Source organism: Pholcus phalangioides, unplaced genomic scaffold, assembly GCF_987345545.1.
Source record: "Pholcus phalangioides strain wild (caught in Gottingen) unplaced genomic scaffold, Ppha-v1.0 ptg000008l_1, whole genome shotgun sequence".
NCBI classification, from domain to species: domain Eukaryota; kingdom Metazoa; phylum Arthropoda; class Arachnida; order Araneae; family Pholcidae; genus Pholcus; species Pholcus phalangioides.
This window is the reverse complement of record NW_028301601.1, coordinates 59,305,295-59,323,793: the sequence shown is the minus strand read 5'-3', so window position 1 is coordinate 59,323,793 and position 18,499 is coordinate 59,305,295. Positions and strand designations below refer to the sequence as shown.

Here is an 18,499-nt window from a genome sequence, read left to right as displayed (position 1 = left end):
TTATTGTTTTAATTTATTTTTTGTTTTTGTGTGTTGGCAACAGAAACAGACATATGGCCTAATAAATAAATCATTTCCCTTTTGGTATCGGAAAACAATATATTTCTTGTATTTTTTAAGATACTTATTCGTTTAAATTTTTAATGCCATTTATTTTTACAGAGAATCATGTAAAAACTTCAATGCTTTAAATTTAGGGGACAGCCAAAAATTCGGTGAATATTTTCTTTTTAAATTTTCATGATTTTTGAACTAGACCCCGTATGTGCAAGATTTATTTAATTGTTTTACTTGTAAACAATTTCCTTACCGCATTAAACTATAAACATTGTGAAGTCACTTTAAAATAACCACATTACTATTATCGGTGTTGTACGAACTTGAAAGGTAACCGCGTTTTTACTGAGATGGGGAGGGGGGCGGTGTGTTTGTGGATCCTTAATTTAGATCAGGGGTTCTTCATCAAGGGTCCATGGACTCCCTTGGGAGTTGCTTGGAGATATTTCAGGTAACCGTTAGCTTGGATGAAAAAAAACAGTTAAGTCACTTTTACATTACTATGTACTAAGTATTTTGTTAAGGGGTCTCTCCGTGGATTTCATATTATCAACACTAAAGGTTAAGAACCCCCCTCCCCCTTGGAGCTTTTAATATAATCTTCACGCAGGCTCCCATGAGGTCCTTACCAAGCTGGAAGTACCAGCAACCTTTAAACCTCATAAATTATTTAACTCAATTGCTACTGCTGGGCTTGAAAATCAAAAAAAAAAATTTTTTTTTAATCGCCAGTAAAATTTTGTAGGTGCCAAGCAATTTTTTCCTGACAAAATAGTGTTTTTGACTTATCCAGGACTTGAGAGAGCCTTTTTACAAGTTGGTATAATTTCCGATAATTTTGTGTTGTCCTTCGACTTTATATAAGTTATACATAAAAAATGTTAGACACCAATTCCAATTTTTTAGTTGCCAGGTCGACTAAAAGATTGGTATTGGTGACTAAAATTTTCTTTGTGCAGTTACTAAATTGCAGGCTGAGAGCAGCACAAAATGATTGGAATTTACATACAAATACAAGGCCACAACAGGCAAAATGCCCAACGCGGGGGCTGAGAATAAAGATGCCCACAACACACACACACATGGATGCCGTATATTTCCAAAATATAGCAACCCTATTAAAAATGAAATCATACAAACTAAAGGCTATATATATACATACAGGGTGAAATAGTATACAATGCCCATAAAAAACGTTTATCGTTGCTGTAGGAGCATATCTGCGGGACTCAAGAGCATACGCAGAAAGGTGCATTGCATTGTTTTTTCAGAAATTATTGGGGGGGGGGGCTCAAATGGCCTCAGCCCCTGAGGTTCTGGCGCCATAAGTCCACAAGGGTGGGGCTGACAGGGCCCGGAACAATTACCATAATTTCTTTGTTTTTCATGTTATAAATTCACTATAGAAGAGCCCATGAAAAGTCTTGCTTGAAGGCCCGCTAACTCTGCTCCAGGATGTGGGGACTATGTCCGACACCGATGTCAAAGAGGACAGTATTGCTGGTATAAATTAAGTTATGGCTATTTCTAAGTGCTAGTTCAAGATCAAAAGTATACTCTCATGTTTTCATACTCGTACTATTACTTTACCACACACCACAACTGTGGTTATGTTGCCATACAACAATTTACTACTGATCGAGTTGGGTCTGAAATCTTTTTCCTCTAGTAATAGATTCATCTTGTCATAATAAAAAGCCATGCTCATCTTGAGTATAGAGGGGAATTTGTGAGCGTATATTGAGAAGGCACCATCTATGGGTGGTCGTCTCAGGTTTGGTAGGGAAAAAATTCATCTATGTCTTTCCCTAGGATTGAACCTGTGGGATCTGACTGTAGCCTTCACCAGCAAGAACACAAAACAAATGTAATTCTGACAACATAAATATGTTAAGACCACACATACACTCATTCCGGCATATACCAATTAGTTAGAAATTCCATAAGAGAATTTGTATGAGATCCGCATTCATTTGCATAATTTTTGTATTCATATTTTGACGTGTCTCTATGTGATTCCCCATTTGTGTGCATAGGTGTGTATTTGGATGCTGTTAAAAAAAAGTAAATGATATATTCAGTTGTGAACAGTGGATGACCACATTCCTCTTTGAAAACATTTATTAAACAACCATTTATTTTTTTGAAAAAAGCAAAGAGTCCGTTTTTGTTTTAGTTACGGGAATCAAAGTGCATCGACTCAGGTCCAGGCCTGTACTTGATTGACTTTCAAAGTTCATGAGTAATGTAGCTGAGATGACAAGTAACATATATATGCATATACATACCAGACAAGTTAGTCTCTGGCGATTGGCACATCAAAGAGGCTTGATTAAACGGTTCTATTCCAGTTGACAGTATAGATCAGGGCTGTAACTATGAGTCAGGGGAAGTCAAAAAATTTTGCCATTCCCCACCGCTGTTAAAGACTGATTCTATTTTTTTGCTTCCCCTAAGATCTGCCTACCTCTTAAGGTTTCTGTAGAGATCAGGGCTCTACAAATCTTGAAAGAAATGTAGGTGCTAACCAAATTTTTCCAGAGACAATTGATTTTTTTCCCCTCGAGAAAAATTGTCCTACTACTACCTTTGAAATTTTAAAAATATTTATCCCTTTCTACAAAGACCTGGGTTCAAACTCCGCTGGCACCAGGGTGGTCATAGGCTGAAGTTGCTTTTCTGTGGTTCTCAACTTTTATGCATGAATGCAAGCCAAAAAAAAGTCTCGCTTACAGAGAGCAACAGGCCTACAATGGTACAAATATTCGATCATTACACTTCACTCAGAGTTCAAAAAATAGATGACAGCACTATAACAAGCACCGAAACAAACTTCGCATTAGATTCACAGACACGCACATTCCAACGTGTACCAATTTGTTAGATATTCCATAGGGAAATGTGAACAAGGTTCATATGAGGTTTAAGTAGTAGTGATTTCCCCCTTTCTGCATTAGTAGAAGCACAGACATAAATTCTGAAGAGAAAAAAATGTTTACCTTAAGATTCAAATTTAGATCACACACATAAGAAACATTTTAGAAGCCAACACACACCAATTTTTAGTCTTCATAGCGACCTGGGACTTATTTTCTTAGCTTTATTTTTCTCTACTCTTTATTACTCAAGTTTCCTTGTTTTGTGTACTCTATTTCCAGATTTCAATGCCGTCAGTAATTCACGTATATATGAATTCATGGGGACTACTTCTACACAGAAGCTATGGCAGGCGCTGACTTTCATTTCGATCCAAGAATAAGGCGATATCACATTCCTTTGCTGACGCAGCAGGTTAGAATTATCACCATCATTTGAATAATATAATTCAAGTCATTCATTTCCAGAGTGATTAATGTAATCATATGAAATGGTATTTTTAAATTGCCTCGTGCTGATATAAATTCTGGAAATTGGGAGTTAGTACTTAGACATCTTAGGTGCCAAAAAATTATAATTCATTGATTTAGTTTGCATGGCAACTGTGGGAGCAAGTAAGTTAGTAAGTGATTGAGTGAGCAAGTGGTGAATCAGTGAGTGAGTGAAAAAGCAGAATGAGCAAGTGTTTTAATAACTCGCTCACTCATTTCTTTACTCGTTCAGTTGCTCATGTATATTTACTCACTTTGTCAATAACACACTTGTTCATCTATTTACTCACTTTGTAACTTGCTCATGTATTTACTCACTTTGTCACTTGCACACATATTTACTCACTTGCTCATGTATTTATTCACTTTGTCACTAACTCACTTGTTCATGTATTCACTCTCTCATCTACTAACTTGCTTGCTCGCTCATTAATTTTCTCACTTAATTGTTCACCCACCTGCTTTCTCAGTCACTCATGTTTTCTGTCACCCATTTGCTCAATCACTCGCCCTTGATTTTCCGATATTTAATTTTTGTCAATACATTTTCCTTTCAGTAAATTTTCCCTCTGTGAATTGTTGGTAACAAACTTCTGTGAATTGGCGTGCTGCTATGGCAATCTTATCAGGAGAGAGGAAAATTCTTTTCTCTGCACTAACCTTTTTTTCCCCCCAATGTCATTGATATGTATAACAGCAATTGTGACATAATCTTTTTTTCTTTCCATCCTCAGCACCGTTTGCGACACCTGCGAAGCATAGTAGCAAGGAATGTGATTGTGCAGTCAGATGCCAACACAGAGGTTTGTCTGTACTTCACGTTGCATTCAAAGCCTGACTCTGAACGTACGTAGCTTTTAACTGCTGCTCCCTGTTAAAATTGCTGCCTTCATTTCGAAATTTTTAATAAAGTTTTGTTTTTAATTTATTGACTTTTTTCTTTTCAGCTTTTTACTCGAGTGAAATAATGAAAGATAATTTGGTAAGTAAACACACTTATTTTTTGTTCAGGTTAATTTATTACTCACTTTTCGTCATAGCTCACTTAATTTTATTAGCTTGTAAGTCATTTTCATGTACGCTCTACCCTTATGATGCAACATTAATAAGAGATGATGAGATTGGGAGAAGGGAGTATAATATATACTCTTGATAACTATTACATACAGTCAAATCTTGATTAATTAAATATACTGAAATGGACAGAAAACTTCTACTTATCATTGGTTAAATGCATCAAAAATTCTTATTTTCAAGGAGGAAAAACAATTTATTAAAACACAGTATTATTGACAATCATCATGGAATGTTAAGCTACGCGAGATCAAACAGATAGCAGGGATGAATTGAGCACCAATCCACTTATAGGAATTCTGTTGCAAACTAATTTCATTTGAATAGCAGCAAAACCTTTAAATGAGTAAACTTTCAATATCTTACAACTCGGATTCAGGTTTGGAGAGAGAGTTGCCTGAATAGTGTCCTAAAAGGTTCCAAAATTGTCGATTGGTTATTACTAGAATGGTGATTTTGATGCAGCTAGATGTGCAACCACTACAAAACATGAACAGGCACAAGTATCAATGTCTCCATCTCATTAAGATGCCCCTGATGAAGGTTGGCTACATTCCTAGAAGCCACAACACCCACCTTGTGAAACACTGCTTTTGCCCCATCGAAACTTATTCATTCACAGATGGCTATGCTTCACCTTTGCTCTTTACTGGGAGGGTAAATGCTATTTCTTTTATTCTATCTATCTCACTCTCTTCTCAGAAACTTAATCTTCAGGAAAAAACTTCGAGATGAGAAAAATGTGTAATACTAAAATTGTATTGAAGGGTCTGTTACCACACATCAAAACTTTAACTAGAACAGATACTCAACTAATTTAATGAATTTTCATTTACTCTTTTAAAATAATAGATTTACTTTCTCTGTTCTAACTTTGTAATAATTGAAATTTCTCTGTTTGCTGTGTATAGAAATACTATGTTCTGACTACATTTGAATTTTGATTTTTAAGAATCCAGCATGGAAGGACTTTGAGCCCTCTGCCTTCCACGATACTGTGAATCCAGCTTCGCCTTGTATCCTTTTATTCCATTAACAAGGTTTGAAAATCTTAAATTATACTGGGAGAAAATTTTTTACATACACAGAATGTGTTTGTACCTGCAATATGTTTAATCTGTACTCAAATTTAAGTGTTCATCTTAGGCATTTTTACTGCATTACTTTTCTTAAGCTAAATTATGTGTGTTACTTTTTATGTTTCATGGTCACACATTTAAAATATTGTGTAGTTATGCTATTTGTACTTTTTCTTGACATATTTTTTAAGATATTACTATAAAACTGTGGAGCGCTGCTACAGAAATTAAATTGCTTGTTGAATGGGTGGTATTTTTTGCTGGGCTGCATTTCCTAGGAAAACAGGTTTGTTGCCAATCTGTTAAATAATTATAAATTTTAAAAATTGTGGGATATGTGTATAAATAGCAAACAATAAAACCTCCCTAACCTGAAATGTAAGGGAATGAGTTAAACCCATATTGGTAGTAATGAAAAATTTAAATATGTATTATCTCCATAAAGCTTTAGAATGGATGGCTAAAAATAAGGACTTGTAATGAAAGGATGCAGGGGCTTTCATGACCAATTTCATTCGAAAAGTTTCTGCGCTACAGAGCCATTGTACAGGTGGAAATAAACCACACATTTTTTCTATATCAGAGCTGTGCAGCTGTAGCTTCAGTCGTATCTTTTAAAAGGAGGTTATCACTTTGTTGATGTCTGAAGATGTCTTCCTCAGATATAGGCAGAATATTTGGTTTAATTCCACCTGCACCACAGCTCTATATAGCCTGAAAACATTTGCAAAAAACTCTGAAGCTTATACAGGGTCGGAACTAGTGGGGGGCAAGGGAGCAACTACCCCGGGTGACAAAATTTATTGGAAGCAGCAATTTTAGGTGAAAACAAAGAATACCATTATCAAATTTCAAAGTTGTGGGAGCAGCAAAAATCCTAGTTACGATCCTGGCTTCTAAGATGTTAAGTATTTTTAGAAATTTGCTTGTTTTGTTTATATGATTTCATATAAACCTAAAAAATCAGCCCACAAATTATTTGCATTTCTTTAGTCACTAACGTCATGCCCACCCTCTCAGCCCACACGTATCTTCAAATATTCACATGCAAAAGAAAAATATTTTGGTTCTCTGTGTTATAGGAAGGTTTACTGTATATTTATAATTATTGCATAATGATTATTTTTATTTGTTTAATTTTGTTAATAGTGTCTATTAATTTGTTTTTGCTTATTTGTTTCGATGAATTCAATTTAAATACAGAATTTTTATTTTTGTGTCAGAAATCTTTTCTAATCTGCGCATATTTTTATAAGCTTTGTTATTGCTTATTCAAACAATTGGTTAAAGACTAGTTTCATCTCTTTTTTATGATTCAGATACCAAAGGAAGGGAAGCATTTCACGCCAAATACTCTGATTTTTGGAATGTTAGAGGGGTATTACGGATGTATTGATTGCCAAGAGGTTGTATGACTGTTTCACGGTTTCATTATCTTCTCATTTGATATAATCAGATGTTTCTTTAACTTTTACTATTTTGATAATGATAAAAAATATTGTATATTATCAAGCTGATTTAGTATAATGTTACACTATCTTCCTATTTATTAGTGATTGGTTTCCAAACTTTTGACGCCTGTGATTTAGCATTCATAACTTAGCTTATTTAGCATTCAATAACCATGAGCATTCATTCATGCTCATGTTCGATGTTCTCTCTGCATGTGAAAATTAAAATATCATTAATTTTCATTCTTTCCTCTTTTCTCTTGAGGAAAAAGTAAAAAATCTTGCTCCTAGCCAACCTGGAGACCAATTATAAGTCAAACACACAATCATGTAATACCGGCAAAACCAATCACAGATGAACCAAAAAAGCTATTCGATGTCCAAGTACCAATCAAATAACACAGACAAAACTACCCAGCCAGAAATAACCACTATAAACCAAGCCAGCACAACACATAAATATAGGCTTTGTTGTCGACTTTTCATTACTAACGATTAGTTTGCATTACTTCACATTAGTTACAATTCTGACTGATATCAGCCCGCCATCCTGAAAATTATCATTGTCTTATGAAAGTAATTTGACTTACAGAACAAACACAATATAGTATACAGAGTACAGTCTGACAAATACTATCATTCTTGACTTGTTGAAAGCAACAGTTTTTCTGTGTGTGAAACAAGCTTTTTCTAGTTATTCAATCATTTGCTAACAAGTTGAAGAATTTTTTTTCCTTTCTTGTAGATTATTATTATTGTGAGACATTCTATCACTACTCCTAAACTGCACATAATTCTCATAAACATTCCTCTGTAAAATTTCTAATAAATTTAAAAGAAGTTGCTGGTGTAACTCTTAATTTGGTGAGACAATATATTTGTATACATACTTAATTTTAAAAAATGTGTAAAAATATCATCAAAACTGTTATGTCTATTATTATAGTGCTCTGCTGCCGAAGAAGAAGAATCTTCCTTTAAAGAAGCTATTCCAGCAGATTTCTCGGCTCTCAGAATATCATATCCTCTGAACACGGTTGGGAGGTATTGTGATGATTAAATTTTTATACATATCTTGTGTAAATTCAGTTTTATCTGACTTTTTCAGTGTTGAGAATAGCCCTGTCTTTTATTGTAGCTCTTAGTTACTTGCAACCCCATACTCCCTTCAATATAACAATTTCTTAATTTTCATATTCATGTATTTTGAAGTTTCTGTCATATATATTGATGGTCAGTTAAAGTTGATGATAGTAACTTTTGTCATCATTCATATTTAATTAGAATTGTTTTCAATTCACTTCATATTTAATTGGAATTGTTTTCAATTCACTTCATATTTAATTGGAATTGTTTTCAATTCACTTCATATTTAATTAGAATTGTTTTCAGTTCACTTCATATTTAATTAGAATTTGTTAATATATATATACTTCATATTTAATTAAGAATTGTTTCTCCTAAAATACAAATTTTGAAGTCCTAATAATCTCATTTTTTTATTATAGTGTGATTATTCAGTTCTGTTTGCAATGTTTATTATGACATTCAATCAATTCATTTGAAATCACAGAATAAAGACAATTGAAAGAGCGATAAAACAGACACAAGCAAATGCTGGAAGGAGACGAAAAAGCATAGAGAGGAAGCTGGCAGAAGCTGAGCAGTTTCACAGAGTGCAATCTCAGATAGAATTTTATAGGATAAAAGTATCAATGCTCCATGTAGAAGTAAAGCGGCAGAAGTGCAATCTATCTAATTCTAAAAGAGACCTTGCTCTAAGTCAAGATAAGCTTACCAGAGACAGTAAGTTTCATGTTTATTCAACCGCAGTGATTTTTTTAAATGTATAAATTATTCTCCATATCACTGCTACCAGTTAGTGCAATACAAGTTAAAATTATGGGGCATAAAGTTTCTTTACAGGAAAACACTTGACATAAATGATAATGATAGGAAATAATAACGTTATACAAATTACATATATCCACAGTTGTAGCAAAGATAATTCATTTGAGCTCTGTGGAAATAAATTAGTTTTACCAAATAGTGAGGACAGCTAAAAAGGTTGAACAATACTGGAAAGCCTCTTAAAAGATGAATCATATGATTCTGTTTTTCAATGTACATATAAATCTTATTATGAACTGTTCAGTTTTTAATTGATAAGGTTTCTGCTGTGATTATCCGATTGTTTGGCCACCTCTGTCTAATCATGTCCTCCTAGATGTATGGATAATACTCACAGGACATTGTTCAGACTGGTTTTTGTTAATTTTAATCAAAGTACTGGTTGACTGGCTACAAAGATGCACACTGTGATCATTGGCCAGTCATAGATTAGTCTTGAACTTTCATCTGAAAAACAAATCAAATTAAGTATCCTGTAAAGCAACTTAGACACCTGATGATGACATTAGACACTAGTGTTGGAGAAAATGTTTTTAAAGAAAAAACTTGCACTGATGACAACCCTTCGTCCCAAGACCCATCTATTCATCTTTCAGTTTGTTATATTTCGATTCGAGCATTTTATCTTTTGCCTTTTTTTCTGTTTTATGCATTGTTTTAATAATTTTTTTTTTACCTTCAAGAATGTACTCTAGAAGCACAGTGCGATGAGCTTAAGAAATTCAAGGTGAAGTTAGGAGAAAATTGGAAAATGTTTTGGGAGAGTAGAGAAAATCTTTTAAAAACTGAAGCTTCATTGACATTCCGTCGAAAAGAACTTATTACCGATTTAAGCTATATTTATCCCATTGCTGAGGTTAGTATTTTGAAAAAACCAACTATTTTGATAACGGTTCATTCAGGGTTTGATTGTGAAGACAAGTTAAGAATATTGTGCAACTGTGAATATGTTTGTTTTTGTTTTGTTTTTCAAATTATTTTATTCATTATTTGAAGTATCTATCATTGTTTACATTTATACATTATTATATTTATTTCCTGTTTATAAAAGAATGTAAGCTTTCATGGTTGTATTAAAGTTTAAGGATTTCGGGCTAAAGAGTCCCAATCTGGACATGTCTTTAAACTGGATTGGCCTGTGAAGGGAAGTGGGGGCACAAGGAATCTTGTCCAGAGAAATTTTAAGTTATACCAATTTTCGAATCCAAAGCACTTAAATTAACAGAAATTGATTGTAACAGTATGTAGTCTCTTCTTTCAATATTTAAACCTTTTGTTTGTATTGGCAAGATCACACAAAGGCAGTAGTGAGAGGGAACTTGGGGGTCCCACCCCCCCATGGGACCATGGAAATGTGAGAAAATGACTGAAAGAAGGGGAAAAGATGACCAAATCTATTGTTCGACCTCTTTGGTTCCCCCTTTTGAACAAAATTTCTGGCTATGGGCCTGGAGCCTACTGTTTTCTTTCCCCCCCCCCTTCTCGGTATCTGGGTGAACCTTAAAGCAGAATGTTTGCATTGTTCTGCAATGAGCATTCGGTTGTTTGAAAATGTTCTATGGTAACAATTCCTATAAGAGTGCTTCCCACACTTTTCTTAAAATTCTTCCCGAGATTGTTCTGTGACATACATCACTGTGTTCAGGGAATATTCTGCTTTGGGACTGGTGAATTACATCCAAATACTTTATCCCTATCTAGTGGACATCCTCAATGTAGACTTAGTACTTGGCATTTCTTGAACACGGAACATGCATAACTCTCGCATCATAAATGGGTTAAACCTGCTCATATACATTCATAACACATTCCAGCATGCACAAGAACGTTTGTTAAAAACACCTCAGAAGAGTGTAAGAATGTGGGTGTATAGTTCAGTAGTATTGGAGACTTATTTATCTCCAGACAGCCAAGAAAATCTTATCGACTCTGCTCCATGCGGAAGAATCAGCTCTACTTTTCAGTGAAAACAACCACCACAGATGTAGTTGAAACATTTTATTGTAACTCACCTGAATTGTGGCTCTTTGGCCAATAATCTTCAAATTTATTAAGTTAAATTTTACAAAAAATAATTAAGTTATGCTTTTCAGCATTTAACCCTTTAACTGACATAGCAGAAATAACTAAACCCTCTGTAAAATACTGTATATATTTTTTTTTTTACGAGAGCTTTCTTTTGATTTTTAGCGGGTGCAAATAAAAGGGTATGGGGGAAAATGTGCTTCATTGAGAAATCAGCTCTTCAAACTATCTGAGCTTGTCATTTTAAAATTAAAAGCGTTTAAGAAAACAAAATATCTCATCAATGCCTCTGAGAGGGTTAAATGAATTTTTGTAGATCTGTAAAATCTGTGAATCAAATATTTTTCGTGTGTACATTATTTCTATTTCCATTTCTTTGTATTTGCAAAATTTTCATGGTGTTCCACAGTAAAATGACTGTAATTAAAATGGAAATAATCTTATAAAACTTGCACTGTTTTTGGATTTATTTTCTGTAGTTGAAAATAAAGTTTGTTTTTTTCCTCAAAACTTAGTTATTAATTAGTTTCAAGCTATCCTGAAGTAGTTCCAATGCAAACATTAATTAAATAGTAAAAGCACATTTTCTTATTACTACTAGTTATTCAAATGATTTTTTTTTTTTTTTAGTTTTGAATGTATTTCTAAATTCTCCCTCTTTTTTCTCTCTATATTTGTGTTAGTTTCCTGATCAGAAAGGTTACAGCATACACAATGTTCATTTGCCTAACTCAGAAAATTTATCTGGTGAGTTTTTTTTTTAAATTATCACTGAATTTGCTGCTTTCATTTGGTTTGCATAAATGTCTATATGCCTATGTAGATTTCAATAAAAATTTTGAATTCATTGCTTATGTATAAACTGTTATTAATATATATATTTTAAAAATATCAATGCACTAGAGTCTAAATATTATGAGGCGAATGAGACGTAAACCATCTGAAAAATCAGAATTAAAGAACTTGATGAATAAATCAAGTTTCAATAAACAGAATATAGTTGTATTGGGTGGCACTTGTATTGATTTTTTTTTTTTTCTGTGTTATGTAAAATGCAAAATGGTGATGAGGAAAAAAATGGTTCCAAATTCCTTTTCAGGTCATGATGATACCATGATGGCAGTGGCCTTAGGTTACGTTTGCCATTTACTACTGATGATATCTCAATTCCTAAATGTTCCGTTAAGATATGAGATGCATTTCGGTGGATCGAAATCTAGTATCATTGATCACATATCTGTCTCCATTCCTGTGAAAAATAGAGAGTGAGTTTAATAATATATTTTCTGATTTGATATCGTTTTGGGGGTAGTTTTTTTTTTTGCATTTTTCATGCATTTATATCTTTCCATTTCGATTTTTGTAACCACTGTCATACACCACTTATATAGCCGCTGTTGTTGAAGGAATCAAATAATCAAATGTTTTTTGGCTGTGTAACATCATAATTCAGATTTCAAGTCTATGTTATACTTGTTTCGTTGGCAGAATTTTCAAAAGTAATGACATTTTCATTTGCACAGTGAAAAACAAGTCTAGAAACTTTTAATTCTTAAGTTATCCATGCTTTTTGTATTATTTTTCATTAATAATAAGCTAATTTAACAATTATAATTGTGGTAGACATCATTGATTGCACTTAAAAAGATGAGTCAAGTAGAGAATATAATAATCATGTAATCATTGCAAAATTAATCTTATTGTTCAGACTATGTAATTTGCAGCCTAAACCTCATTTCTACTATTACTGTATAGTTATTGTTTCAAGACAGATTTCTATTTTAGGGACCTTCAAGCAGATCATAGAATCTAACATATATACTGAGGAAATTACCTTGCATGTGTTATTATCCACTTCATTATTCAATATTTATATATTTTCAAGCGAAAATTCTACTTAGCTGGATAACTTGATGTTTCAAATTTCTATAGGTTTCCACTGTATTGCAAAGGAAAAGATAGGAAATTTTTTGAGTATGGTGTATACCTGCTAAACAAGAATATTGCTCAGGTATTTCTATATGAAATATTTTTTACTCATTATATTCCATGCACAAAATTATTTTTAAATTAATGGAATCTGTCAGTATGAGCTTTAGTTGTTTATTCTGAGAATTTGCTATGATTTTAAAATGTCTTCCCCCATTGTTTCACCATAGTCAAGACCAGTGGTTCTTAATACGGAGCCATATGGCTTCCTCGGGTATTCTAGGTGGGGGGAGCCATGAAGGGATGGTTAAGGGAACACAGAGAGCTGTGTGAAAAAAAATCATCTCTATAAGTAAAGATATCAAGTTAAGTGTGGTGAGGAAAAACTGCGACTAATATTTTCGGAACACATCAGAGCTGCCTATACAATCTGGGCGATCTTAATGAATGGACCCCATCTGAGCATAACACGTAGACCTTGTACCCATATGAGGCTTCGATGATGAGATCTGGTTTTGGGATCTTCGTGAACAACAATCAAATATGTAAACTGCTTCCATCTAAGGGACTCTGAACATCACTTTGCCCGGAGACCATGATGTTGGAACCCTGTATAGAAACCCCACAAGAAGGAAGCTCATTGAGCTCTAGCTCAGGGTAAGCACAGATTTAAGTTGATAATACATTGTGCAGGTTTGTTAAAAATCATCTTGTTTTTTGCGGGACAAACCAATTTTTTCCATACAATTTGGCTTTTGGGAGGGATGATTTCTCCCACCCCTTTGGGTCCATGCTTGGGCCCTGGATCCAGATCAACCTTATGTTTAAATTTTTCTTGTGCATTGAAAATTCAGTTTGGCTTAATTCAATTCAATAAATACATACAATGGATGTCGCTCCTGGATATGGGGGGGGGGCTGGTTAAGATAGAGAGGGCCACAGGAAGAAAATATTGTCCATGGGCATAAAAAGGTTAAGCTCTGGTCTTGACCTAGAAGTTATAGCAAAGCAAAATAATTTGCATATAAATGCAGCTAGCATCTGTGAAAATGGCATACTAATCATGAATCACATGTTGAAACAAAAGGTTTTGTTTAGACTGAAGCCTTCTGCTTGAATTGTTGCAATTTTAAATTGTTGTGGCTTCTAGGTTTTGAGGAATCACAATTTTTTTAAAATCATTTTTCAATGCCATTCAAACTTTTTTTTTTCCGTATATCATCTATCAAAACATTGGCACATCATCACATATATAATCAATAATTTTACAAAGCGTAGTTATTTTAGTATTCTTGTTTTTCTATCTCTTCATTACCTGTAACACATAATATCAGGATCAGTGTGTAATCTTATATTAATAAGTCTTGGGAGAATATTAGATTACATTAGGTTATCCTGGGGAAACAAAAAAATCATGTGTAACCAGGACTATTTCTGGTCTAGTGATCCTGTATACAGATGAAGAAAAAATCCACTTAATTTTATTCCACAAAGCAGGGAATGGGGGAATTTACTGCATTCTCCTGTAATTACTGTTCAAAGAAGATATGTGGGACCAACTCAAAGAACATTTGAGATATGTGAATAATCACAAAATTTAACTTTTTTTTTCTTTTTATTTAAATTGAGTCAAAGTAATTTCTTTTGGTGTGTTTGTAGTTGAGGATATTGTTTGGACTCACCACCAAAGAATTGAGTGCCACGTTGCCAAATGTGTACAGTTTGATAAATCAACGGTTATCCATTACAAGGTTAGCATGGCTTTTAAGTCCATTATATCTTAAAGATATTTCTTTTTTATTTTCATCAGGTCTAGATAAAATATTTTATTGCCAATCATATTCTTAAGATCACCTTCTTATGATAACATTCACTAGCCTCTGTAAGTACAGTCTGGTTATATCGAGTTTTTCCTTTAACTGAAAGTGTTCTTCCTTTAAATTGCAGTTTTCGGGTATGCGATGAATATTTAAAAAATATAACATGTATCCCACTCTGTGAGGAATTAAAAGTGTAGTGTACATAACTCATCCCTTGAATGGATGATGTTTTTTTTTGTGAGCTGAGAGTTTTTCATAGTTAATTACACGTATAGAAAGGCAGAAAAATCATTTTAAAGAATCAGTTTTGAATTTACTGCTTGTACAGGGCCTTAAAATTGGACGCATGCAAACACGAAAAAATCCCATATTAAATAAATGTATTGGAATAATATATATTACTTTTAAAATATGTAACTGCCTTTGTGATTTAAACTATAGTAAGAAAAAAATTTGGGTTTTAAACTTCAAGGTAAAAAAATAAATAAGTTAGAATATCTCTTTCTCTTACACAATAGAAGTGAATTTCTAGGTTGTTTGTTTGATTTGACATGACTAGATTCATCTTGCCTCATATCTATCTTTTACTGGTCGCAAGATATCAAAGCATGGAAACACTCATTCCTCCTCACTCCACCCTAACACAGTTTTCTTTATTTCCTCGAGGGGTAGGGGAAAGTGATAAACTGTCTGTCTGATGCAAACTACAAAATGGTTCAGGCAACCATTTTTAAGAGAAAGGAAAGCTCTGTTATTTCTGTTTCTGTATTTCACTTTTATCATTGAGGGGAAAGGAAAGGTTACGTAATTTCAGTTCCTCTGTTTCACTTTTTCTGACAAGGGTCTGAAAATTCACTAATCCCCCTCCTCCAAAGAAGTTTCATTTAAAAAAGAAATGCAAATAAAATATTTTAACAAATTAATGAAACCACACCCTTGCATGCTCTGCAACAAAGAGTTATTGATGTTAATTGGGACATCTACCAAGAAATTCAAAATATAAAATTGAAAAAATAAGATCTCATCTTATGTGCAAAGGCAGTTCTGAATTTTTATCTTCAAACTGACTGTAGTAATGAACGGTGATAAGAGTCCTTTGCATTTAAGGGTTAAGGAATCTCTCTTCCCCTCAAAAAAGACTCTTCACAGGTTGGATTCCCAATTAAGATCAACTCTTTCAAACTATGCTGCTGATTCAGCATCTAAAGGAGGATCCACACAATGCATGCATGAGAGACTTGTTTCTCAGTTTTGCATTTGTCAGTGGACATGTCTGTCTTTTTCTTTTCTTGTTCACTATCCTACAAACTGCAGTGCCACAACTTTCTACCATGAATGGATCTTTTTGAGCATTTGACTGTATTATATGTACTAAAAAACCTATGACTATTTGTTATAAGGTACTCCTGGTCTTTTTTATGAACTAAGGACTTATTTCCATAATTTATTTATTGCAGCGAGGCAAATGCCATTTCGGCCAAAGTTGCTCTCAGTAGAGGTTCCTCAATTGAAACTTCCAAGCCCATTGTTGAAAAACCAGCTCAGAATGGTTTCACGCATGTGAGTAATTCCATCAACAATATTCAAGAAGAAATAGTTCAAACTCGAGTATCCTGCTCAGAAATCGAGCATTTGAAAAAAGAGATGGCTGAAATGATGCCACACGCAGTGGCTGCTGGAGAAAGCTATGGTGCTGATTCATCAACGCCCGGCGAAGTATTTTGTGCTCTAAGTGGGTCATTGGACAAAGGCCTAAATGATATCAAGGTTCTGGAAAAATCTTTTGTCGATGATACCAGGAGTACTCACAAACCTGAGAAAATGACCTTACAGATGAGAAGAATAGGGCATGGCCTGCATCACTCAAGTTCGCCGAACCTCAGCTCAAACTTACAACCATCTGATGCAGTGTCCATGCTTCAGCCAATGGACAGCCCACAGTTCCAGAATGTGCCGTTGAAAATGTGGGTGGTCGGTGGTTCCCATACGAATTCAGAAGAGGAACAAATCGATGATAGCACCAAGTCTAGTTCTCCATCCGATAGAACAATGAGGAACTCCACTTTCTTTTCCCATAACCAAGACTGGACTGGCATGGATGGCATAGATAATAATTTAATCAAAAACGATCCAAATTTTTCCGCGATTGAAAAAGCCATGCTGGCAGAGAATGATTTCGGTGATGACTTAGCTTTGAGAACAGAACAATTGGCTAATAGAAGTTCCAGTTTTCAGATGCAGAAAGTCAACATGTCCAACGTCGATATCGAACAGATGCATTCTTAGTTTACTGATAGGAATTAAACAGAAATATGTTTATTTTTGTTATTAAGTTTGATCCCAATGTTTCGCCAAATTATTAGTTATTTGATTCCCAAAGTTTAGTTAACGTTGACTTTTACAAAGAGTGGTATATATTTATATATTTTGCCAGAAGCATTAACAATTGTTATTTTATACACTTCTCACATCACAAAATACATAATACTTTCCCTCAAGTAAAATCAGATCAGTCTACACACTGCCATCATTTCACGAAAATCATTTTCAGAATCAAAGACCAAAACTTCTGAGTTTCTTTTTTCTTGTCCTTGAATTATCTGTCTTTTCCCTCCTTTTTTTTCCTTTTTTATTTGGATGTACGATGAACATTTGTCTAGTGCACCTTTAGCCTGCAAAATGTGAACTTTGGGGTTAAGGATTGAATGCAAACCATGTGAGTAGTTCTGGCATCATTCAGCTACTAGCTGCTCTTTCACTTCTATTATGTTATAGGGCGTGGGTGTAGTAAAGTAAGCTAAATTGCCTCTGTGGCAATAAACCAGGGCCTGATAGTAAGTAAGTAGCTCATAGCTGCTTATCTGTGTAGAATCACTAATGTTGGATTGATTTCATGTCAGGTGAATTCGGATGCCCGGGTGTGACTTGAAAGTCATCAGAATGTTCATGCAAAGGCATATGATGAGGCTTATCTACTGGATACCAAGCGAAAATGATGTTCGGAAAGAAAATTCACATGCTTCTGCTGGGAATTGAACCACCTTCGCCTCTTAGTCTGAATGAGTGCTCTGCCATAAAGCCACAGAAGACTGACATTTTCTTCCCTTAGAGCATAGTTTCCCAAAGGTTCTGTTTCATTCCCCCTACAAAATTTATTTCTCATCTTGCCTTTCCCCCCTCTCCACTGACCCACAGAATCCTATGTTATACCCATAGCTTCCACTGTCCTGACCATTCCATTGCCCCCTTTGGGAAACACTGCCCTAGACTATATATTCATGCTGAGTTAATAGTGTTGGGAGCTATCAGCTGAGCCAGGAGGCTTTCCATGCACTGCTTCATTCAGCTCTTAAGGAAAGAAAATACAGGACTTTTGTAGCTAAAAGAGCATTCACCAAGACTGCTGGGGAAGGGTGGTTTGATTTTCCTCAGAATAGTGTGAATTTTCTTCCCAAATTTCATCTTCATCTCTGCTTGGTATCTAGTCTTTCATACTTTGTATGAACAGTGGAGAGGGACATTGTTTCTCACCAGAATGTTTCTCTAACTACTTTTTGGTAATTTGGTATATATGCTGTACGTGTTGCATTGCCGTGGTGGCACTGGATATCCCCTGTCAGCAACACTCATGGCATGAAGTCATAAAACTAACCTGCGATGATGTTCACATATTAGTCAGCAGTCAGATACAGGAATTATAGTTACATTTTTGCAATCAGCTTGTCTCCACCCAGGCCTGTCATTTGGGGGTTCAGTGGGGGAGGGGGGGCTTTTGAAAATACACT

At 34.4% G+C, this 18,499-nt stretch overlaps 1 protein-coding gene across 1 annotated transcript; it reads left to right on the top strand.

Moving 5' to 3' along the window:
• The first annotated feature begins 43 nt into the window (after positions 1-43).
• On the top strand, positions 44-18,499 carry Uvrag (UV-resistance associated gene). Its single transcript, XM_089235078.1, has 15 exons — positions 44-215; positions 3,216-3,348; positions 4,160-4,271; positions 4,373-4,407; positions 5,452-5,515; positions 5,770-5,864; positions 6,898-6,984; positions 7,976-8,073; positions 8,603-8,835; positions 9,624-9,796; positions 11,649-11,712; positions 12,065-12,230; positions 12,898-12,976; positions 14,554-14,645; positions 16,172-18,499. Exons 2-15 carry the CDS (start codon positions 3,280-3,282, stop codon positions 16,998-17,000), a joined length of 2,196 nt encoding a protein of 731 aa, XP_089091204.1. The 5' UTR covers positions 44-215; positions 3,216-3,279; the 3' UTR covers positions 17,001-18,499.

Excerpts from the sequence above, each read along its gene's own strand:
- Uvrag (XM_089235078.1), top strand. The coding sequence starts at position 3,280 with ATGGCAGGCGCTGACTTTCATTTCGATCCAAGAATAAGGCGATATCAC. Across the intron at positions 11,713-12,064 it reads TAACTCAGAAAATTTATCTG|GTCATGATGATACCATGATG; the intron begins GTGAGTTTTTTT and ends ATTCCTTTTCAG. Across the intron at positions 14,646-16,171 it reads CAACGGTTATCCATTACAAG|CGAGGCAAATGCCATTTCGG; the intron begins GTTAGCATGGCT and ends TATTTATTGCAG.